We start from the raw sequence: 24,609 nt of genomic DNA, 5'->3' as shown, positions 1-24,609 counted from the left end.
ATTATGATAGGAATGTGCAGTATCCATGGACCTTGACAGGTGTGTTTTGGGAGGATTTTGATCATTGTAGCAGTGTAGATGTATCTGCAGATTTTGGATCTGTTGTTCTGGCAGAGTTTGGTGCTGCTTCACGTGGGTGTGTCTTGGTATGCAGAGAGCAAAACCTGTGCAACACTTTCAAAAGATGAGGCTGGGAGTGTAAATTCATAACTCTAGTAGATACTAAAACTCATGGATAAAAATCAGTGATTAAAAAAATCTTTTTATTTAAATCAGTTTTTTTGATAAAATGCTTTTTGAGGGAAAAAGCGTATCTAAAGATAGATACATTATAGCTCAAAGATATCATCATGAAATAGGGATTATAAATTCTAATTCTATAGTATGAGACAATATGTAATGTTTAAGAAAAGTTTTGTAAATGTGTTCCAATACTTCACAGATTAGGGACCCAATTTTATGGGATTCCAAGGGCTTCTGTATAGATTATTTAGGTTAAATCTTTCTATGTACCCAATGGAATTCAGTGCTCAGTCTAGAAGATACCATCAGAGACGCTTAGTTTTGCAGTTCTCAGACTGGATTTATATTTCCAGAGATAACATGCTTGTTAACAAAAAAAAGTTTTAAAATCATATATAGAGAGGTCAGAAATAACAGACCTCAACTCTATTGTTCTTCAAATTTGTGTACACAGTCAATCCCTTACCTCTCTCAAAGTGCAGAGTTTCAAAAAGTTCAATGAATAGAAGATTGTTGAGGGCAGAATAGATCTGGACAAGGAGAAGAAGTCTGGAGACAAATGTGAGAAGGGAGGGACAGGCAGTAGAAACAAATGTGAAACTGTTTGAGCAGCATATTCCAGAAGTCTTGAGGTCTTTCTGAGTGTAGCCTTCATTGATTTGAGATCTACCATACCATTCTCTCACTAGAAGGGGAAAACCTATGGCAGCAGGCTGTAAAAGAGACCCATCTTGGGAATAAGAACCAATTCAAGAAATGTAAGTTTTGTGGTGATGATTTAAAGAAAGTCACACCAGTGAACTGGTGGAAGTCACTTAGCCCTTGGATTCAGAGACTGTTGAAGTGATAACCTCACTTTTCACTGGCAGAAGAAGCTACTGCTGTTTAGAAAGAGAATATTTTCTTCCTTTAGACTAATTCATTCCAAATTGAGAAATTGTTGGGACCCAAAAAAGCAGGAAAGCTTTTTTTATTTTCCAGATTATGAACACACAGGAAAATGAAGATGAAAACGACTGAGTTAGCTGCAGAAGCCAATATTTTAAGTTTCTCACGTTGACCTGGCTGATGTAGTCGATTTTTAATTTTTGTTAAATTCATTTAACTATTTTAGTTAAACAATTTTAATAAAAACAAGCCTGATTTTAAAAAAACTTGAATGTTTAATTAAATTCATTATATGCTTATTTTGTTATTATGTTTGCTCTGTTAAAGGAAAAAAATCCAGAATACATAAGTTGTTTTAGTTAAATAAAACAATTTAAATGTCTGTCTGCTGACGTTCTCCTCCTAATACAGCATGGCAAGAAAATCTTCCAAATATTAATGATTAACCTGTTGAATTGGAGATCGTTCACCTCCCAATGACTTCATAAATATCTGCTTCAATTACCTTTGGTAAATGAAATAAAATGAATGCTTGTTTGTTTGGTTCTGATAGAGCTGTAAAACTAATCTGAAAAGTTTTCAAAAGAAAATTATTTTAAAAATGTCTAGTGTGTACCTTCTAAAAATGAAACCTACATCTATCTCTGAGTTGTGAAGAATATGTATTAAGGTTATAACAACCAATAAGAATGCACGTTTATGTAGAAAACTATGATTAAATCAAGTCTGACTCGTGATCAAAATCATGATTTAAATCAGTTTGATAGAAATCAAATCCATCCTGCTGTCAGTTAAAGAGAATCATCCTTTGCCATTTTAGGGCCCAGGCCTGCATTCTGAAAGGCAGTGATTCTTTGGAGCAGCCAGTAGGCATAGAGGGCAGAATCAAGCTCTCCTTGCACGCCAGGAAGCCCAACTGAAATCAGTTTGGCCTGGGTCCACAGAAGGGATTTCGGTGCCTCATAGATCACTGGAACCACACTGTGATCCTCAAAGTCTGAGTTAGGGAACGTAGGTGCCCATACAATGAATGGGGAGAGATAGGCACCTTGGAAGGCAATTCACTAAGCCAGCATATGAGGCGGGGAGCCACCTATGCAAACCAATGGGAGGTGCTATTGAGAGGTGTGTGCTGAGCCCCTCCCCAAGACAGGTGCTGAAGTCTGAGTTGCAGAGAGGCACCCCAGCTCTGCTAGCAATCCAGAAAACAGGGGAGATAGGCAGGCGCTCCTTCCCCTAATTCGTGTACGGGGCTGGAGAGCCCTTCTCACTTTTTCTCTGTCTCAGTGATTATTTAAAGATTCAATTACTTAAAGTGGAATAAATTCAGTAGGAGAGATTGCAGAAGGCCATCACAGGAATGCCTCATAGCCCAGTGATTAGGGCACTCGCCTGAGAGGTGGCAGAATAGTGTTCAAATCCTTTTTCAGCAGGAGGACTTGGACCAGGGTCTCCCACAGACAGAGTGAATATCCAAACCACTAGGCTAAAAGTTGTAAGGGAATTCTCCCTCCCACGCAGCTATTTTGCGTGGCATTATGCACACCTACAGGATTGGGCCCTACGGGTGACCTAGACTTGCAAACACTGGTCTTCCCTGGTTTATGGATCACTTTGGGGCTTAGGCAGGACATAGGCACCTGGACACCTACGGGGAAGCAGCAGAGTGTGTGCTTAGAGGCAGAAACTTAGGCACCAGGAGGACATTTACTTCTGAGGGCTTGGCTACACTGGCGCTTTACAGCACTGCAACTTTCTCAATCAGGAGTGTGGAAAAAAACACCCCCCTGAGCGCAGCAAGTTACAGCGCTGCAAAGCGCCAGTGTAAACACTGCCCCAGCGCTGGGAGCTAATCTCCACAGGGAGGTGGAGTATGTGCAGCGCTGGGAGAGAGCTCTCCCAGCGCTGGCGCTGCGACCACACTCCAAAGCGCTGCTGCAGGAGTGCTCCCGCGACAGCGCTGTGTAGTCATACCCTAAAAATTCAAAGGCGAGTGACTTTTGGCACCTACAAGGATAGTTGGGAGCCAGGTGGGAGTTTTGTGGCTTGCTGTGGTGCCTAAAAATGGGCCTTAGGTGCCGATGTCTGGTATTTTGTGGATCCAGGCCTTTGTGATTTGCAAGCAATGCAGGACTGGTCCCTTAGAACAGGGGTTCTCAACCTTTTTCTTTCTGAGACTCCCCCCAACATGCTATAAGAACTCCACAGCCCAGCTGTGCCACAACAACTGTTCTGCATATAAAAGCCAGGGCTGGTGTTAGGGGGTAGCAAGGAAGGCAGTTGCCCAGGGCCCCACACCACACAGGGCCTCGCAAAACTAAGTTGCTCAGGCTTCAGCCCTGTGTGGCAGGGCTCGGGGTCCTGGGCTGCAGCCCTGCATGGTGGCGTTTTGGCTTTCTGCCCTGGGCCCTAGCGAGTCTAACATCAGTAATGCTTGGCAGACCCCCTGAAACCTGCTCACAGGCCCTGGACCCCTGGCTGAGAACCACTGCCTTAGAAAATACTTGGAAACGGCCAGGGAGCAATCACAATAGTCGTGAATCTCACTAATCTAAAACATCCAGTTCAGTCTGGGGAACTAAAAGATACTGCAGATGCCAAACCCGATCCTACCCTCAGTGATGTCAATGGCAGCTTTTTGGCATTCAGTTCATCATTTGCAATTGAATATGTATGGCTTTGCCCCTGGCTTCGGGGGTGGAGGGGCAGAACCTATCATTCTAGGTTCTTGTGCCATGCTCACCAAGGGGAACAGTCCAGCATAAATACTCTGACAAAGTTCCTCCTCTACGTTGATGAGTCCTGTGCTTATTGGCAGATTTGCTCACCTCACAGATTCACCATGTGGGTCAGGAAACAGCCCAGAGACCTTCCCCTCTGGTAGAAGCCACAGTCCAGGTCAATTTCTCCTGTGTCTGATCAGGAGTTGGGAGGTTTGGGAGGAAGCCGGGCCTCCCCTCTACTCCAGATTCCAGCCCAGGGCCCTGTGGATTGCAGCTGTCTAGAGTGCCTCCTGGTACTGCTGCATGACAGCTACAACTCCCTGGGCTACTTCCCCATGGCCTCCTCCCAACACCTTCTTTATCCTCACCACCAGACCTTCCTCCTGATGTCTGGTAATGGTTGTACTTCTCAGTCCTCCAGCAGTATGCCTTTCATTCTCAGCTCCTTGCATGCCTCTTGCTCCCAATGTTTTACTTTTACGCACACACTCTTCCTCCCCTCTAGCTCCCTTTCACCTGACTAGAGTGAACCCTTTTATAGCATCAGAGGGGCCTTAATTAGAGTCAGGTGCTTAACAGCCTCACCTGACGCTTAGGTTAATTGGAGTCAGGTGTTCTCATTAGCCTGGAGCAGCCCCTGCTCTGGTCACTCAGGGAACAGAAAACTGCTTATCCAGTGGTCAATATATCTCCCTTCTACTAATCTGCTGTTCTCAACTGGCCTGGGTCTATCACAATACACAGACCAGATCCAATTAGATTATCCAAGCTATCTAAGTTTTTCTTATAGTGTGCAGCTTTCTCTTTGTTAACAAGTTAGTTGAACTAATTAGAGATATGATTGTATCTAATTTTATCTCTCTAAATGTTATCTCATCCAGCGATACTCCAACTTCAGTGGTTCAGGAGCCAAATTAGTGATCAACATTACCCAAAAGAGCCACCGTCGTGGGAATTCATTGTTTCACTTACTATATATACACATTATTCTCACAGCAAAATGACTGAGTATTATTATCTTATCAACTACAATTGGCTAATAACATAGTAAAAGCTTCCTGATTGGTTAATAACTTAAATCACACCGGGTTTTAATACCATGTGCTGCAAAGAGTGACACATTAAAGAGCCACTTGCAGCTCACAAGCCTCGGTCTGTGTATCACTGATGGACTCTCTATATTTATATTGGATTCAGTACTGTACTGTGGTGTTAAGCGTAGTGGAATAGATCTGTTCCCATTGAAGTCAAGGCTCTAGGTGTTATCAAACCCTGTATAGATGACTTTGTATACTCAATGCCATTTCCGTCAACGGAGGCAGGATCAGCCCTGTAATTTGGGGAGCATTTCTAGTTCTCCGGATCAAAATGGATCTCTTCTTGGAATATTTTTGAACCATCGCAGCACTTTCCAAGTAGTTGTTTGCTCTTCATAAAATCTTGCAGAGTGTTCAATGTCACAAGGAAGCTGTCACTGGATATAAACGAGAACAGTTGTTGAAGGGCTCTGCTTAGAACCTTTAATTTTGAAAAGGACGGAAATGTTGAAGAAATGATCCTTAAGAGGTTTCCAACTGGTACTGTGTCTAAAAAGAGAGCCAGGCTCCTTCTCTCGAAGGTGGGAGGCTGGTTTTAAATGCATGCAGCAGTGCTTCTGAATGATGCTCCATTTGCATGGTGCAGAGGCTTAGAGAGGGGGTAAGTACTGTACCATGCTGATCCTTTAAAAGTGTGGGGTCATTGGGACTGCCCTGATAGACATGTTCACTGCGTTGGAGTAATCTGAAGAGTTAAGAGAAGGACCAGGTATGTCTACACTGTATGCTAAGCTTAGGCGTGTGGACCTGGGCTGTTGGACTTGGTGCTCGAGCATCTTTACTGTATTGTAAACTTGCATTTACAATGCTGGACCCGGGTCTCACAGCTGCGCTAATGCTTCCATATTGCACCATGCGGACCTTCTGACTGAGGTGTGTGGCTTGAGCTGCATCCGCAGCAGGAGTCAGGCTCTGACCTACCCTACTAAAAAGTCCTAGGACCAGGGCCCTGGTTGGTTGCTTGCTGACCTGAGTCAGACTGATTTGTTTGTGCACAGAAGTGGGGCTTGGGCTCAAACCTGAGTCAGAGCCTGGGCTTAGTGTGCAGTGCGGACATACTCATTGAGACGTAGACTGCAAAGGGAACACTGGTCCCTTGACCCCAGCCGGTGGAGGGGGGAAAACACGTGATCTTCACAAACCACAGCAGCTTGCACTTGCTGTGATATGCATCTAGCAGAGAAGACCAGTTCAAGCATGCAAGGTGCCATCTTGAGCTGAGCAGCTTGGTGCTCACAAGCAGCCGGTTTCAGTGCGGTGTAGCACTGAAAGCTTTCCAGGACACTTGGAAAGGTCTTGTGGGATTTTGTGCTAGAACTAGTCTGTTGTCTCTGAGCCAGGCTGCTCTGCTCAAGCTGTCGTGTTACATTTGAGGACCTGGGGTTTCCAAGGGAATGGTTGTGGCGCTGTGTATGATCTGCCAGATCTGTGGAGTAGGTTGCTTAGACCATGACAGACCTTTGCATGCTGCATCCTGCCCTGTCAACTCCATTCACAGAGCAATGATGCCTCTCGAGAGCTGTCATCTGCGTGGGCTAGGAGGCTTACATCATGATCAAGTATCCTCTACTGGAACCAGCTCTCTCTGTGGGACAAACAGCTCGGATCAAAAAGGAGCATCTTGTGCTGGGAGCTGCCCTTTCTCCCAGCTAGGCTGTGTGGGTCACAGCAGAGCACTGCATGTTGGGAACAGCCCTTTCCATAGGTCAGCATGCTCAGATATAGGATGAAGCACATTTGGAGCTCCCTTCCCGCCCAGCACAACACTGCATCCTCACTGAGGCCAGGAGCCATGCGAACTGAACTGGATTGTTTCAGTGTCTCTGGTCCAGACAGTATTTTAGCATGTCCAGCGGAAGATGTTCCACACGCCCATTGTGTACCTGCACTTAGCCATCGAAACTGCCATGTCCAACCAAGAGCTCCATAAAGCCTCATAATTAATAGCATCTGTCTGTCACGAGGTGACTGGCTCCTTTAAGGAGACATGGAGTCCAGCCCCACCTGTGACTAAACAGCTGCCTCCCAGTGAAGGCTGTGAGGCTGAGTGATTGCCTGAGGAGCACCTGGTCCTTTATAAAGACCAGCAGGAGCATTGCAGGGAGTAGAGATACTCCTGGGTCAGGACAAGGTCCCACAAGGACTGAGAGAAGTGAGGGGGAAAAGCATATGGGAATTGTAGCCCATGCTGGGCAGAGCAAAAACATTTTTTGGTGGGAGGTGGTATGGCCTAAAGCGGTGAGCACACTGAACTGGGGCTCAGGAGAACAAGGGTCTGTTCCTCGCTCTGCGGCGATTTTCCTGGATGCCCTTGGGTAAATCTCTTCATATCTATGTGCCACAGTTTTCCTCCTGTGTAAAATGAAGATTGTGATACTCTGTTGTAAAGCACTTTGAGATCTAATAGTGAAAAGCACTTAAGAGCTAGGTATTATGGTGTCTTGCCAAGGGCTTTAGGTTTAATCAAGTTATTCTCTGAGACAAGTACCAGAAACAGACTGTGGAGTGGCATTGATCCTTTCTGGGCCAAGCAGCCTAACTCCCGCCTCTCCTAAAAATTCCCTCCCACCCAGGTGGCTCCCAGCAGGTCTGTTCTTAGTCACATGTTGTCCCTGTCATGTGACCCTTGGGCTCTAAAGCTGGCGTTGAGACCCTGCCTAATGTTAAGAGGCCAGCTCATCCTGTGACTGCATCCAAGAAAATTCAGAGCCGTTCCTGTCCTGCTGTCAAACCCCAGAATTCTCCATCTCATCACAGCCTCCAAAGAGGGTTTTTATACGTCTTAATACCTTTTTGGGATATAAAATCTTTCAAGGTAATGACTTTGCACTTACATCCCTTCCTGCTTGTTCTAAATGGCGTTATAAAGATGGGAGAAAATCATTATCCCCATGTTACAGATGAGGAAAGTGAGGCATATAGTGTTTTAATGAGTTGCACCAAGTCCCATGGCAAGTCAGTGGCAGAGTCAGGTCTCAAACCCACTTTCAGTTGTGTGCTTAGGCTACTCAATTACAGCTGCTCCCATCCTGCATAGGCTAAAAAGCTCTGCCACGTGGAGTTTGGAGGCCTTCTAGACTAGTTCCATAGAGCAGTGAGGTCCTTGGTAGCTGTGAAGTCATAGAAGGATGTATTTTGGAATAGCAGGAGTCAGCTGGCATGACCATGCCAGGTCTGTAGTAGTATTTTAAAAAGATATGTCTGCATGTAGATCTGTGCTGGATACCTGGTTCTGCCTCTTTGTCCCTTGAGGGCTGCCACACCTAATTTCACAGTTACCTAATTGTTTGTTTGGTCAGCTAGCCCAAAGCAGTTTCCTTTCTCGCTTTGACATGGAGCTTTAGCACTTGGAGTTTGACAGGTTTAAAGCTTGTCAAGCTTACATCTAAAAGTTATAGATTATAAATCACACATTAGATATGGGCTTGTACCGAAACTACAGCTCTATGTCCCAACGAGCTCTGGTGGATCCAATTTTGTTTTCCATGTGATAGGTGGTACCATTTTCCACTGTACAATTTCCTGCCCCCTCCCAACACATGATTAGAAATCCAAGGGATCGACACTCAGTTACTCTGTTCATGCACTTGAGGCAAAAATGGGTGTGGCGGGGAGAAAGGAAAACGTGGGGGTAAAATGTCTTTGTGCTTCCTGTACTGTATGTTCCGTTTCCCACAGTCCTTTGCAGAGAGAACAGCCATATGGCCATGCCCCCGATCCATCCCCGACTCACTCCCTACCTCTCCTGGCATGCCTCCGATCAGCCCCCCTACAGCAGGATCTGGGAGCAAGGCTGGCATAAAGTCTTTACGTTAGCTGGGGAGACCCCCTGAACAGGGATATTATTGGAGGGCGGGGGCTGGTTCCATCCCCTCTAAGGCCTCTGTTGGTTGCCAAAGTAACCAGGTTCTTGTGAAGTCAGTGGGATTGTTACGTCTCAAGCTGCCCAAGGCCCAGTGTGACGACCCCCAGCAATGACTCCTGCAGGAAGCTCATCATGCTGTAGGAGTCTTTCATCCATTGTAAAGGACTCTGTGACCTCAGTTCCATGGTCCTGCATTTCTGATGTAAGTAATTTTCAAGGAGGTCACCAAAGGAACGTGGGCGAATGAGGGACCTGTGTGAGGTGTGAAGGAAGTCGCATTTGGGTATCAGGACAGGGGTCTGCTCTCAGTGTGGATTATAAAAAGGAAAAATGAGCTGGAGTTGGCAAGAGAGGAGGAATTTAAAATGGTGAAACTCTTGGTCCTGTCTTTTTATGCAAAGAGCCAGTATTGATAGAGATGACGACTCAGGAGACTAGAGACAGAAGTGCAGTTGTGAGTCTGCCAGCAGTGGGAAGAAACAACCAAGGGGAATAGATTATTTTTATTAGATTTCTTTTGCTGCCTGTGAATGCCAAATTAAGCATGAGCAGGTGTTAGCTAGGAGGGGCAGTGTCTCAGTGACTAACTTTGAATGGTAGAAGAATCAGTATTACCAATGGCACCATCCAAAAATTAGGAGTGAGGCCTCCCCAAATCATCAGATTGGTTTAAAAACCTTCAGATTTTTTTTACGGAGTGCTTGAGTCTCTGCAACTCTGAAGCAATTTATTATTATTCTTTTTAAATAAAAGCTGAGATTTTCACTTATTCACATCACTCCAGGAGCTGGGGCATCAAGTGTAATGCCAAAGATTGCAAGCAATGGAACACTGAAGAATCTGGGCATGTGTTTTTGTCAGACTAATTCAATCTTGTGGGTCTGATCATGCTCTTCACATGTGGGTCTCTGCCTCCCCATGGGGTGGGAGACAGCTAGATGCCTCTATAGCAGTATTCCTTGCTTCCTAAACCCCAGGTCCCATGGAGGGCCCTTCAAACGGGGAGATGGAACAGGCTAGTTAATATCTTCATTACCTATGAATCTCCTCTTTAACTGATACTATGGGGATGGGGTCTCAGACAAGTACCTAGGTAGAATCACTGAGTGATCTTATCATTGTCTTTCCAAACCTGACCATTCCCTGCTGTTTGTTACTTGGAGCATCTCATCTGCAATGTAACCCTGATCATAGACTCAGCTCTGCACAGCTGGACCTCTAGAGCTGTGCAAAATTTCTTTGACTTCAGCTTTGCAAGGGTTCGGGGGTCCTGATGATGCACGTCACTTTGAAGGATCGGGGCTTTAGATTGTAAGCTCCTTCGGGGCAGGGGTTGTGTGTTTCTATCTCTTCTGTCAAGGATCTAGTATGAATACATTTTAATAATAATTAATAGCAGCAATCACTGTGAAGCAGTGTGGTCAGCATATAGGGCATTGGATTAGGGTGATCTGGGTTCCACCACTGACCTGCGGTGTGACACTGGGCAAGTTTCTGTGCCTCTTTTTCCCATCTAAGTCTTTGCGGGTATGTCTACACAGCAAAGAAAAACCTGCGGCTAGCCCGTGCCAGCCGACTTGACCTGTGTCTGCAGGGCTGTTTCATTTCTGTGTAGGCTTCCAAGCTGCAGCCTGAGCTCTGGGACCCTCCCATCTGGCAGGGTCCTAGAGCCCCAGCCTTAGCCTGAGCCCAGGAGCCTGCACAACGATGAAACAGCTCCGCAGCCTGAGCCCCGGGAGCTCAAGTGTCTAGTCACTGCGGAGACATACCCTGTTGGTCTTGTCTGTCTAGACTGTAAGCTCATTGGGGAAGATACTGTGTTTGGGTTTTTTTAATACTATTGTGCCTAGTGCAATGAGTCCCTGATCTTGGTTGGAGCCTCTAGGTGCTGTTGTGATCCAAATATTTTTTCTCTATTTATTATTACTATTATTAATTTATTATTTATTAATAAACAGCCTCAATCAGCGTTCATTGAAAGCCAGTTATGTAAACACACATGCTCAGAGCAATACCTGAGCATATTTGGTTTGCTGAAGAGGGAGTTTTGGGCTTATTTTCAGATCATACTTTAAATGCTTTAAATTACAATCTTGTAACCATTCCCAACAAGAAAAGATTGGCCATAGACCATTGCCAGGTCACACTTTACAAGAATCTTCTTAGAGGTACATGGCACAGTACAATCTTTTTTTAGTTTTTTTTTAAAACTGTGTTCCGTAGTAATGTAAAAATACATAAAGAATGTGTGTAAACAAAATCCCTCTGAATTTCTCGTGACCATTTATATGTGTTGACCTGAAGAGCCCAAAGCAAAAGTGCTCCAGAGTTTAGGGAAGTTCACAGTCAAACTTTGCTGCTGGTGACCATTTACTTTGCCTCTGTTCATTTCCTCCTCTTGGAGGAGGAAAATGTACTCATCAGTTTCATGGACGTTTCACTTTGTTTCTTGGGCCTACTCCAAAGTGCGTTCAATGGAAAGTCTCCCATTGATTTCAGTGGGCTTTGGACTCAGATTTCTTATTCCCACTGCTGCAGCAACTACTGTTTAACTCCAGATCAAGACTGTTTGTTTGTTTTTTTTACTGACTTTTTTTTGAAAAAATGTAATAGCGAAAACATTTTTCTTCCTCTGCTGCTTTGTTCAACATCTCTTATTTATAAACCGCGTAAGCCAATTCTGCAATCCAATCCACTGATGCAGAACTCTGCTGACTTGGTTGGGATGCAGATGGGCCCTTTTAATGGATCAGAGCCTAACCTTCCGTAACTATATTTCTTTAACAGAAACTGTTATTTGCTGTGTGCCAGTATAAACGCTACAGCTGTCGGAGCAGACACCTTAAACTTCACATTAGCTCATATCTTTGTCCTGTCAAAATAATGGGAACGTCTCAAGATTTAACTATACTACTGAGTAACTTATCTTTCTGCTTCGTATTTATATGGTTACCCTTGAGTTCTCTTTAAAATGACTGATTTTGGCACCTTTAAATTGATTGCTTTTCCAGTCCTAGATTATCTTTCCTTACTGTCTGGTTGAGGAATAAGTAAAAATATCTGAACCTACCAAGGGAAAAATAAAAGCTTTAACTACCATTTTTCCCCTCCCCTCGAAATATGTTTCATGCAAAAAGCTGATACATAACCAATTTCTTATTAATGATTGGCCTGCTAAACCCAGGGTTGTGAGTTCAATCCTTGAGGGAGGCCACTTAGGGATCTGGGGATCCTGCTTTGAGCAGGGGGTTGGACTAGATGGCCTCCTGCGATCCCTACCAACCCTGATATTGTGTGATATTTATGGAAATATTCCAGTGCTTCTCTACTGAAGGATTAGTGTTTTTTGACTTCCAGTGGACTGATTGCTTCTAATTTCATAGTTAATTGAAAGAGAATGTACACTGGGGATGACAATGTACACATTCTGAGGTTACCTGACTTTGAAATAATCATGGTGTTTCATGCACATTAGGAGAAATAAAGATGAAGTGGCGAAATGATCATTTATTTATATAGTGCCCAAAGTACGCTAGGTGTTTTATAGACAAAGAGGCCAACAAGGACATTTCTCCGGTAACAATCTATTATTATTTACTATTTGTCTTCCAGTGATACCCAAAAGTTCCTGTCGGGATTAAAGCCCCACTCTGCTGGGCACCGTACAAACGTATAATTAGACAGCCTCTGCCCCAAAGAGTTTACAGTCCAAGTGCTAGATCGTACCTCTAAGGCACAGCCCTGAGCAGAGGGTGATTGTGTAAGATGCTTCATTCCTGGTAGGTCTGGTGACTCAGAGAAACCCCCCGTGTCACAAAATCCTTCCCTGCAGTCTCCTTGCTCCAGGGCTGTAGTGATTTACTACTGGCTTAGATCAGCTGCTTGGCTGAGCTGCTCTGGATGGTGTATTGTGTGGAGACAGAGCCATGGCTCAGCATCACAGTGGCAGTTTGGTTTAAAAGAACCTAGGTTTCCAGATTTATAGCCTGTTACTCTCCATACTTGACCATGCTGCTTTTCAGCACTTGGCCCTGCTAAGATCAAGTATCCAGAACTACTTCAGGAACAGGTTAGAGATGTAGCAGAGGAAGGATGGGTTTTGTGGTTAAGGCACTATACTGAACCAAACCCCTAGTTCAGCCATAGGCTCCCTATATAACCTTGTTCAAGTCCCCAATAGACTAACAAAAAGCCCATTGACATCAATGAAAGAATCCCATTGATTTCAGTGGATTTTGGATTGGACCCTAATCTGTTAGTTCTCTATTTATCGATGAGTATTATCATCCCCATCCCAAAGGATAACTTCATTGGTGCTCAGATATTGTAATGATAAAAGCCACACAAGTACATAAATTAATTACAGCAATCAAAATGCAGGGTGACTCAAAAGAAAACGTTGAAGAAGAGCTAGGGAAGTGTGTTTACTTGGTCAGGCTGAGGGAACTGGAATTGTTTAGTCTGCAGAAGAGAAGAAGAGAAGAATGAGGGGGATTTGATAGCTGCTTTTCAACTACCCCAATCTATGTCTGTTTTACAGCCTGCTACCATTATAGGTTTTCCCTTCTAGTAAGAGAATGGTATTGTAGATCTCAAATCAATCAAGGCTACACTCAGAAAGACCTCAAGGAAAAAGTTCCTAACTGTCAGGGTAGTTAAACACTGGAATGAATTACCTAGGGAGGTGGTGGAATCTCCTTCCTTAGAGGTTTTTAAGGTCAGGCTTGACAAAGCCCTGGCTGGGATGATTTAGTTGGGGTTTGGTCCTGCACTGAGCAGGGGTTTGGACTAGATGACCTCCTGAGGTCCCTTCCAACCCTGATATTCTATGATTCTATGAAAATAGGCTGCTCATTTATTCTCTTTTACTCTCCTACAGGACATTTTTGTTACATGATGAATTAGGAAAGGAAGAAATCTTATTGTGAGCTATAGAAACTAGGATGTCTTTGATTTCCGCCATGCAAGAGACTCAGCATCTCTCCCTATCCCAGGAGAAGGGTCAGAGTCCAGCCAATGGGGACAGAGAACAGTTTGATTCAGGTGAGCTCTTGTTTTCCACGTCCATTTCCCTTTTAAGTAAATAAACCAGATTTTCTTGTGCAAGATGAAATTTTTCAAAATTCAACAACATTTGGAGGAAAATTGGCCAAACTTTTGACAATATTTCCTTTGTTTTTAACCCTTTGTAAATTTTTGGGGAAGAAAAGCAAAATTTTAAAAATATGTTTGGAAGTTTTTCCTTTATTTGGATCAGCTGGATTGATCAACTTTTTCTATAATTTTTTTTTTATCCTGTATGTTTTTATTTAGATTTTTTTTTCCCCACAAAAAACATCCCCGCTACCAGAGCGTGCAATACATTTCTCAAATGGTGCTAAGGGGTGTCTCTCCACTGCATACGCTTCTCTCCCTGGGGAGAAGATGAGAGAACAAACGTGTGCCTGATAGATAGTTATGTTGTTTAATGCACTACTGGAAGATGCTCCTAGACTATGATGAGGAGTGCGGCACAAGGACTTATAGATAAGATTAGTATTTTATCACAGTTATTTGTAGTAAAAGTCAGGGACAGGTCATAGGCAATAAATAAAAATTCGTGGGAGCCTGTGACCTGTCCATGACTTTTACTAAAAATAACTGTGATAAAATGGGTCTGATGAGGGGATGAGAGCCTGAGACCTGCTATAGGAGGGGAGAGGTGGCATCCAGCCCCTGCTGCCACTGTGGCTGACAGTTCCAGGGTTCCCCCCACTGCTTGCAGTGGCTTGGAGCTCTGGGGTCCTCCTGTGGCTGCAGGGGTCCCCCCGACACCCGTGGTGGCTCAGAGCTCCAGGTCCCCCCGTGTTGGCTGAGAGCTGTGGGGGGGCCCCTGCCTGCAGGGGCTTACAGTTCCTGCCCTGCTGCCCCAGGGCCGAAGCAGAAAATGTCATAGCGGTCTCTGGAAGTCACAGAATCCATGTCTTCCCCGACCTCCGAGACATAATCTTAGCCTTACAAATTGATTCAATTCTCTAAGGATCTTTCTTTAAGCTTTGCAAAATGAGCTTGGAATCTATGACTATAGCCTCGTTTGGGATGAAATTCCACTGTGTGCGGAGCACCAGCATGCGTCCTGTGCAGCACTTCAGTCCCACTTGACTACTCAAAATAAGGTTTAAGTGGTACATAGACTTTGTTCTGACTCTTTGCACAGGGGTGAATCATCCAGGATGATTTAATACATGGCCACAGAACTATTGGTACAGCTATTTCTAGCTCTTTATTTTTCCAAACTTGGGAAGATGAAGGCTCTTTCTTAGGAGTGATGATGGTCTTGCTATTAAGGTTCTGGACAAGGACCCAGGACTCCTGGGTTCAGTTGCCAGCTCTGCCACTGGTTCTTCTCTGTGACCTTGGCCAGTCACTACCAGTTAGCGTCTCCGTTCTCTGTGTTTTGCTTGCATGTTGTATCCTTTTTTCCCACCCTATTTAGATTGTAAGCGCTGCAGGGGAGGGACTTTGGCTATGTCTCCACTGTGATAAGAGATGTGACTGCAGCATGTGTAGACATACCCCGAGCTAGCTTTGATTTTTGATAGCTCAAATTAAGAAAGCAGTGATGTGGCAGCAGCAGTATGGGCTTAGCCAGTCAAGTAAATACTCTGGGTCCCAGCCTCATGCTGCCGAGGCTTAGTTGTTGTTGTTACTTGAGTTAGCTGGACAAAAGCTAGCTCAGTGTGTCTACACATGCTGCAGTCACGCCTCTGATTGTAATGTAAACATATCCATAGTAAAACGATGTGTTTATATCAGTGGTCTGCAAACTGTAGGGGGTATGGAGGAATGTTGTGGGGGAGGGAAGCGCACGAAAGCGGCAGGGAAGGAGTTCCATGCCCCTGGCCCCACTCTGCCCCCAGCCCAGCTCTGCCTCCAAGCCCAGCTCCACTTCCAGGCAAGATCTGCCCTACTCCGCCCCCTGTTCTGCCAGCCCAGTGTTGCTCTCATTCCCTCTCTGCCCCCACACTAGCTCCGCCTCTTGCTCTAGCTTCTCCCCCATCCCCAGTTCTGCCCCCAGCTCCGTCTTCAGCCCAAGCTCCGCTGCTGAGGAAGGCTTGGCTGTGCAGTAATGGGTGGGTGGGTTGGGGGGAGGCATGGACAGATTCTGTTAAAGGGAAGAGGCGGTGCGACTAGAAAAATTTGCACACCACTGGGGTATGTAGTGCCTAATACACTGGGGCGCTGCTGATAAGGCTTCTGCAAGCCACACAATAAATAATAACCAGTATTGTACAGCTCATCTTTTGTAAACAGATTGATACGTGCGTCTTACATTGTCGTATTCATCCTGGGGCTGATAACGCTAAATCCTTTTCCCAACAATCGGACGTTTCCATGAGGCTCGCTGATGATAAAATGATACTGAGTTATAAATGTCAGACGGAGGGTCAGATTTTCTAATGAACTCAGTGCCCTGGTAGCTTGCACTGAGAATCTGGAGTGTTCTCAGTGCGGGCTGGTGGGTGCTGAGAATTCTGCAACTCTGGCCTCTAGTTGTTTAAAAGTTCTGCACTCTCTTTGCGCTCCTGATGAATGAAATGACCATTCCCCTGAGGCTGTATACTGAAAGAATTAGAGGAGGAATTTCAGAAGTGCTCAGTGATGGCCTAACTCTTCTCCCATGGAAGCCAATGGACATTTAACCGCTGCTCCCTTTGAAGTCAATGATTAAAATCCCATTTTCTTCAAGAAAAGCAGAGTTAGGCCAGTGGTGAATGCTTTTAAAATCCCCTTCGATGCCTCTTCAGGACTTATTGGATCTCTTCTTTCAGACCATGCTGTTAATGTTCTGTTGTTCACCTTCCCGATAAGCCTCTTGAAGAAAAGAATTGATAGCTCTGCATTATATTTGAAAGAAACTCAAACAGATTGGCCAATTGTAACTTTATATTTTTAATCACACCTGAAAAACCTTGGAAGCTTTTGCTTTATGCATCCAACCTCTGTTTAAAAATGAAAGCCTCATGGTTCTCTAAGCTTTGATGCTGCAGTGAATGGGTTATTTCACTAGGTTTTGAACTCCTCTAGCTCCTGCATCTTCTTTGCATATCCTCTCCAAAGCATCTGGCTTCTGCTCCAATGCTTGCATCAGAGATAAGATCCCAGAAGGCTCCAATCTGCTGAGCACCCTGGAGAATAAGATTCTAAGGGCATGATGCTGGGAGCTTCTAACATGGCACAGCACCTTGCAGGAAGCACTGGGGAACTGGCAGAATTGGGCCCTGAGCTCTTTGGAGGCTACTGAATAGTTTCAAACTGCTTTTTTTTGTGTTTCAGATTCAATCAGTTACTCTCCTCGAGTGGTTTATTTGATCCTCTCTTTGCCTCTTCTCAGGCTGTCCCTTGTCCATAGGAATTCAGTCACTCAAGGTTTCTGTCTCTTGACCATCAGCATTCACATCCACAACATCCAGTCATTGCTCTACTTCCATGGGCAACAGGGATTTCATTTTGCTCTTTAGAAAGCTGATATTAGGCCCTTTTTTTGTATTTCACCTCGGTTTTCATGGTAGGAATCCAAGGCCAGTGGGAATGGGCAGTGACATCTTAACTGAATAGATTTGTCGCCTTGGAGGCTTTTTGCTTCCTGCCACTTTGTCCATGACCCAGAAAATCGCATCTGATGCCTTGTAAAAGGGAAGTGAATTAAAGGTCATCAGCCCTACAGACGGAAGTTCTCTATTTATTCACAGAACGCAGGTTGCAGCCACACAAGCATAACCCATTAGGCAGTATGCCCAGTCCTTAGAGAATATGAATCTTGTCCCCATGTAGACAGCCTGGCTTTTTAGCTTAAACTCATGTTTATAGTTCTGGTGTTCTCCAGTTTTGGCTAAAATGGTGGTGGTTGTGTATGTGGCAGCTTGTTTGGGTTGTGAACTGCTGTGGGCCTCAAATGTTTGGGATGTGCTTCTGTTCAGAAGAGGTATTTAAGCCACTATTCAGTGTATGTTATGTGTCTCCCCATTTCCTATGCCCACTCCACAGAGGATATGGGTCTTAGCTTAAGCTGTAGAGGCGTAGCCTTTCAGCTCTGGAGGTCCCTGGTTCGGCCCTGGGTCCTTGTGCCCCAGCCACATTCTGCAGAGGGAGAAAGGAGTTCATCCTCCATAGAGCACTTTTTCTGGGATTGCCAGTTACGAAGGAAGCTTCTGTGGACACCTGAATCCCAAACAGCAGTCAGTTGAGAATGATAAAAAAAAAAAAAAAAAAAAAAATCACTGTGAATTGTGCCAGATCTGAGGTGGTGACTGAGAGTGGGAATGGCTCCTTGTGATGGCACTGGTCACTCTGGCATGCCCCCTTGTGGGTAAGTGTGGGGTTGTCATACCTTCCCCTTCATCATCTCTTCCTGTTGTCCATCTCTGTCTGGGCCTTCTGTGGCCTAGCCCTCCGACTTAAAAATTCAGTCAATTTCTGGGGTGTCCAAGTCTAGCTGTAAATGGTCAGACCCCAAGCTGGCCACTTTGAAGTCCCTTCCCCTGGCTTCCCCCAGGCTGGCAGCAAAGTCCTTCCAACTCACCATGGGAGTGAATGGAAAAAAAAAATCATCATACTCTTCTCTCCAGAGTAGCAGATCTCAGGATTTCTCCCTTTCCCTTCAGTAGAGCTCAGAACTACAAACAAAATCAAGCACTTGAAGCATCTTCTGTCCTTCTCTGGGCCCTCTGAGCTTCTTGTTCTCTCCTGTTTGGAGCTGGGTTATGAGTTAGCCTGTTGGAAGGCTTTTGCCAGCTTCTCCCTTAGCAGGCCCCTTTTCCTAATTAGCCATTAGGCTTCAGGGTCTTCAGCAGGTCAGTCTTTCCTTGCTGATATCTCCTGGTGTCTGCCCTGCTATGTGGGAGGAGGCAGTATTTATACTGGTCCCCTTCTCCCAGCTCATTTTCCATTGGTTCAGGTGGGGAAGGGAAATCTTGCCCCCACCCTCTCTGCAGGCTCTTGGCTCTGGACCCTTAAAGAAACAGTAATATGGCCCTAAGCGTATCAGCAGTGAGTTCTGGGAGCAAGGGTTAAGGAGTTGGGGGTGCAGGATGTGTTCTTGTCCATTGTGCCAGCTGAAGGTAAGAGTCCAGGCAGGGACAGATACATCTTGGAGAAGAATGTGTGCTTGCACAGATGGTGTCAACAGGAGGGCTTTGGCTTTCTTTACCATCGGATGCTATTCTGTGAAGGAGGACTACTGGGAAGAGAGGGAAACCAATGTGGCTCCATCAGGAACTCTTTAATGACCTGAAAATGAAAAAGGAGCCCTACAAAAAGTAGAAACATGGACAAATTGTTAAAGACGAGTATAAAAGAATAGTGCGTGCACATAGGGACAAAATCGGAAAGGCTAAGGCACAAAATGAGATACACCTAGCAAGGGGCATAAGGCAGTAAAAAGAGGTTCTACAAATACATTACGAGCAAGAGAAAGAGGAATGAAAATGTAGGTTCACTACTTAGCAGGGAAGATGAGCTAATAATGGAAGACACCAAGAAAGCGAAGGTTTTTAATGCCTATTTTGCTACTGTGTTCACTAAAAAGGTTGATTGTGACCAGATGTATAACACAATTAATGATGACAACAAGGGGGAAGGAGTGTAAGCCAGAATAGGGAAAGAACAGGTTAAAGAATGTTTAGATAAGTTAGATGTATTCAGGGTGACAGAGCCTGACGAAATTTTCCCTAGGGACTTAGGGAACTAGCAGAAGCAATCTCTGAACTTCAGTGATTATCTCTGAGAACTCATGGAGGATGGGTGAGGTTTCAGAGGACTCATCAAGGGCAAACTTAATACCCATTTTCAACAGGCAGGGGCTTGGGGGGTGGAAAGAAGGACCCAGGGAATTATCGACCAGTCAGCCTAACCTCAATTCCTGAAAAGATAATGAAGCGAATGATCAAACAATCAATTTGTAAGCACATAGAGCATAATAGGGTGATAAGAAATAGCCAACATGGATTTGTCAAGAACAAATCATGCCAGGCCAACCTAATTTTCTTTGACAGGGTTACTGGCATACTGGATGGGGCAGAAGCAGTAGATCTGATATATCTTGATTTCAGTAAGGCTTTTGACACAGTCCCCCATGACATTTTCATAAGCAAACTAGGGAAATGTGGTTTAGATCAAATTACTATCAGATGGATGCACAACTGGTGAAAGGCCAGTGAGTAGTATCAATGGTTTGCTGTCAAACTGGGAGAACCCACCAAGTGGAGTCCCACAGGGGTTGGTCCTGGGTCTGATACTATTCAATATTTTTCATTAATAATTTGGATAAAAGATAAGAGTTTATAAAATTTGTGGATGATACCACACTGGTTGCAGGCATTTTGGTGGACAGGATTAAAATTCAATTCATCCTTGACAAATTGGAGAATTGGTCTGAAATCAACAAGATGAAATTCAGTAAAGACACGTGCAAAGTACTGCATGTAAGAAGGAAAAATCAAATACACAGCTATAAAATAGGGAACGACTGGTTAGTGAGTAGTACTGCAGAAAAGGATCTTGGGGTTACAGTGGATACCAAATTGAATATGAGCCAAGAATATGATGCAGTTGTGAAAAGGCTAACATTCTGGAGTGTATGAATAGGAGTGTCCATATGTAAGACACTGGAAGTAATTATTCTACTCTGCTTGGCACTGGTGAAGTCTCAGGTGGATTATTGTGTCCACTTAAGGATGTCACACGTTAAGAAAGATGTGGCCAATTGGAGAGAGTCCAGAGAAGAACAATAAAAATGATAAAAGATTTAGAAAACCTGATCTGTGAAGAAAGGTTGAAAAAACTGGGCATGCTAGTCTTGAGAAAAGAAGAATGAGGGTGGACCTGATAAGTCTTCAAATAGGCTAAGGGCTGTTATACAGGTGGGGGGGAGTGCTCCATTATTCTCCATGTTCACTGAAGATAGGACAAGAAGTAATGGGTTTAATCTGCAGGTAGTTAAGCACTGGAATAGGTCATCGAGTGGATGTAGAATCCCCATCATTGGAGGTTTGAAGAACAGGTTGGACAAAGACCTATCAAAGATGGTGTAGGTTCATTTTGTAGCCTCAGTGAGGGCGGATGGAGTAACTGAGATCCCTTCCGGCCGTACATTTCTATGATTCTTCCCCGCCAGATCCTTTCCTGTGTCGTAAGCAGTAAGTATTTCCATTCCTCATGCAGTCACTGGCCCTGGTTTTTGTGGAGTCCGTTGTGACAACATTCCAGTCAGGAGAAGAAAAACAGTCTTGTTGTTTTGCTCATTTTCCCTGTCCTTGCCTCAGTCTCCCTTGGGGAGAAACAGGCCTCACAGTTTGAGGAAACACTGCTGCAGACATCTGAGAAACTAGCTTTTAGTGATGAGCTGCCAAGTGTTTAACAAGCGGTTCCCACTCTGTTCTCTTCCTTAGCCTGTGAGAAATCCCACATGCTCATAGGGAGGAGGGCTCTGGGGACAGGAATTCAGTTTTTCCCTTGTTTAAGCTAAAAGGCTTTCCCAGATCCACAAGCAAGGGGGAAGGCAGCACCGCTTGTTAAGTGCATGTTACTGGGAAGGGTTATAGGAGGCAAAATTGTATTGGAGCATAGCAGAGGAGTTGGTGGTGATTGGAGGTAGGGAGGCCAGAAGGATCCTAGCTAGATGGACTAGAGGAGGGGGATGTAGAAAAGAGTCAAGACGGTGAGCACTGGGTAGGGGAATATACCTAATGTTTACTGCATTCTGGAGCGGCTCTTGGACTCCACAGAAGACTCCATTTTTTCTCAGCTTGTTGCTGTCATGAAGTTCCAAGCAACCTGCTGGGCTGGGTAGGGATGATAACTTTGAGGTCATGAGCAACCATGGGCCATGTTGTTGTTGTTGACATCTATGGTCCTAGCTAATCAGTGAATTTTACTGAATTCCTAAGCATCTCTTTTTAAGCTTGGTGACGTGAGCTGATGTCATGGGCTCATGATCATGCTGCCCTTCCCATATTGCTAATGGAGAGGTGGTGGTTGTGGTGATGGTGGGGTGGGGAAGAGCCTGTCTAGATGGGACCAGAGTAGAGGGGAGAGATGTAGCAAAGAGTTCTGGTATAGAACCATTGTTCTTAAGTAAGCACACAGAAAACCCATGCAATGAGTAGAAACATCACCTTCCCCACTCTTCTAAGGACAGGTAGCAGATTACAAGAAGGGGAGGCACTATGCTAATGTGTGTATTAAATTCTCTGAGCATGATCTAGTGATTTCCAGAAACCTGAACAGTCAGTCAGTTTCAGCTGAGTGCTTAAGGAGATAATCAAAGTGCTGTCTCTTCTCACCAGTCAATCTGGCTTCTGATGCTCACCGGCTATTACACCCAAAATCATCACATAAACTTAACCCAGTTTCTCATCTGTAAAATGATCTGAATTTATCTGTCTAACTAATGTACTTACACGGCTCTGATCACCAAAAGATCTCAGGGCTGCCGGGGGCGGGCAAGTGGGGCAATTTGCCCTGGGCCCTGCAGGGGCTCTGCGAGCCCTGGCCCAGGGGCTGTCCGGGTCTTTGGCAGCATTTTCGCGGCGGGGGGCCCTTCAGTGCTGCCGAAGATGCGGAGTGACTGAAGGACCCCCTGCTGTTGAAATGCCGCCTAAGACCCGGATCGTCGCTGCGTGAGTACAAGCACTGCAGCTCCCCTGCTTCCCCTGAATCCTCTGGGTGGCCTTGCAGGATCTGAATGCCTCACTACCTTTAATGTATCTGTCCTTTTGCCACCCTTGTGGCATACTACTATCCCCATTTTACAGATGTGGAACTAAGGCTAAGTGACTTACCCAAGGTCACACAAGAAGCCTGTAACAGAGCAGGGGCTTGAAGCAAGGTTTCTCAAGTCCTAGACTAGTACCCTAAATGCTGGCACATCCTTCTCTCAGTTTTCTATTTCCAGACTGGAATCCAAGACAGATCTTTTCAGTCCAAAGCAGACTGCAAAGAGTTACAAAGGGATCTCACAAAACTGGGTGACTGGGCAACAAAATGGCAGATGAAATTCAGTGGTGATAAATGCAAAGTAATGCACATTGGAAAACATAATCCCAACTCTACATATAAAATGGTGAGGTCTAAATTAGCTGTTACCTCTGAAGAAAGAGATCTTGGATTCACTGTGGATAGTTCTCTGCAATCATCCACTCAATGTGCAGCAGCAGTCAAAAAAGCGAACAGAATGTTGGGAATCATTAAGAGAGGGATAGATAATAAAACAGAAAATATCATATTGCTTCTATATAAACCTATGTTATGCATACATATTGAATACTGCGTGCAGATGTGGTCGCCCTATCTCAAAAAAGATATCTTGGAATTGGAAAAGGTTCAGAGAAGGGCAACAAAAATGATTAGGGATATGGAACAATTTCCATATGAGGAGATATTAATAAAACTGGGACTTTTCAGCTTAGAAAAGAGACAACTAAGGGGGGAATATGATCGAGGTCTATAAAATCATGACTGCTGTGGAGAAAGTAGATAAGGAAGTGTTATTTACTCCTTATAACACAAGAACTAGGGGTCACCAAATGAAATTAATAGGCAGCAGGTTTAAAAGAAGCAAAAGGAAGTGTTTCTTCGAGGGTCACACAGTCAGCCTGTGGAACTCTTTGCCAGAGGATGTTGTGAAGGCCAAGACTATAATAGTGTTTTTTAAAAAAGGAATAGATAAATTCATGGAGGCAGGGCTATCCTTACCCATATGCAAACTACGCAGCTGTGTAAGGCACCAAATTGCCCCAAATTTCCTGGTGCCGTATGCAGCTGCTTTCTGCTCCAGTGACCAGCCTTATCCCCCGGCCAGCTGAGGCAGCCAGAAAAGCTGCCTCCACTCCTGCCCTGCACCCACTCCACTCCTTACCCATAGCCTCTGTCCCCCCTCCGCCCTGCCTCTTCCCACCCCTGCTCTGCCGTAGCCCTGCCCCCACTCCATCCCTTCGCCTGAACTACGTCCTTGGGAACTGTAGCAGGGATCAGGCGCTCCCTGCACTCACTGGGCAGCGGGAAGTGTAGCGACCTGGCCTCAACCTTCTCCTACCCCCCGCAGACCTTCAGCTCAGCCTCACCCTCCCCCGCGTACGCCTGGGGCTGTGTAGGGCACCACAGTGTCTAGGGATGGCCCTGAATGGAGGAGAGGTCCATCAATGACTATTAGCCAATATGGGCATGGGTGGTATCCCTAACCTCAGTTTGCCAGAGGCTGGAAGTTGGTGACAGGGGATGGATCACTTGGTGGTTGCCTGTTCTGTTCGTTCCCTTTGGGGCACCTGGCATTGTCTGCTGTCGGAAGACAGGATACTGGGCTAGATGGACCTTTGGTCTGACTCAGTATGGCTGCTCTTATGTTCTTTCATTGATAAAGTAACATAACTAGCTAGAACATAGGAATAGATACAGGATAGAATCAGAACTGCTTAGCTGTGTGCGTTAGCCTCTATACAGCTAAGAATTAAAGGGAATTATCCAACAGATAGGTTTGTAGGGAATTTGGGCTTTCTGAACAAAGGATCCAGGTTCTTTTTTCACTCTGAGGTTTTTCCCTTAGTCACGTGGCCTAAAGTGTTAACAGTGAAGTCCTAGATGGCTGCAGTTTTATTGAAGTACCTTTAATTTCTATGGCATCTATCAATTGATGATCCCAGAGCACTTCAAAGCCATTGAGTAGCAGCTCATTACTATTGATTTTGTTTGCACATGTAAGGTAGGTTACACAGGTGCGACTATTTCACCAAAAAAGAACATAGAGCAAAAGGATCCA

General features: G+C 45.0%; 1 protein-coding gene across 4 annotated transcripts in view; it reads left to right on the top strand.

Annotated features, from left to right (window-relative positions):
- The window catches only part of SFMBT2 (Scm like with four mbt domains 2), a 214,327-nt gene that overhangs the window by 18,448 nt on the left and 171,270 nt on the right, over positions 1-24,609 (top strand). For 3 of the 4 annotated variants that reach the window (XM_032773318.2, XM_032773316.2, XM_075063858.1), the window contains exon 2: positions 13,696-13,859. In XM_032773318.2, the coding sequence (XP_032629209.1) occupies positions 13,760-13,859 (100 nt within the window). In that variant the 5' untranslated portion in view covers positions 13,696-13,759. Of the gene's footprint in view, positions 1-3,966; positions 4,030-13,695; positions 13,860-24,609 lie in introns of all 4 variants that reach the window. The other variant, XM_075063851.1, reaches the window with a different exon arrangement.

The sequence above is a fragment of the Chelonoidis abingdonii genome, chromosome 1, assembly GCF_003597395.2.
Source record: "Chelonoidis abingdonii isolate Lonesome George chromosome 1, CheloAbing_2.0, whole genome shotgun sequence".
Classification (NCBI taxonomy): domain Eukaryota; kingdom Metazoa; phylum Chordata; order Testudines; family Testudinidae; genus Chelonoidis; species Chelonoidis abingdonii.
Note: the sequence above shows the minus strand (reverse complement) of the source record. Positions and strands in the feature narration are given on the sequence as shown.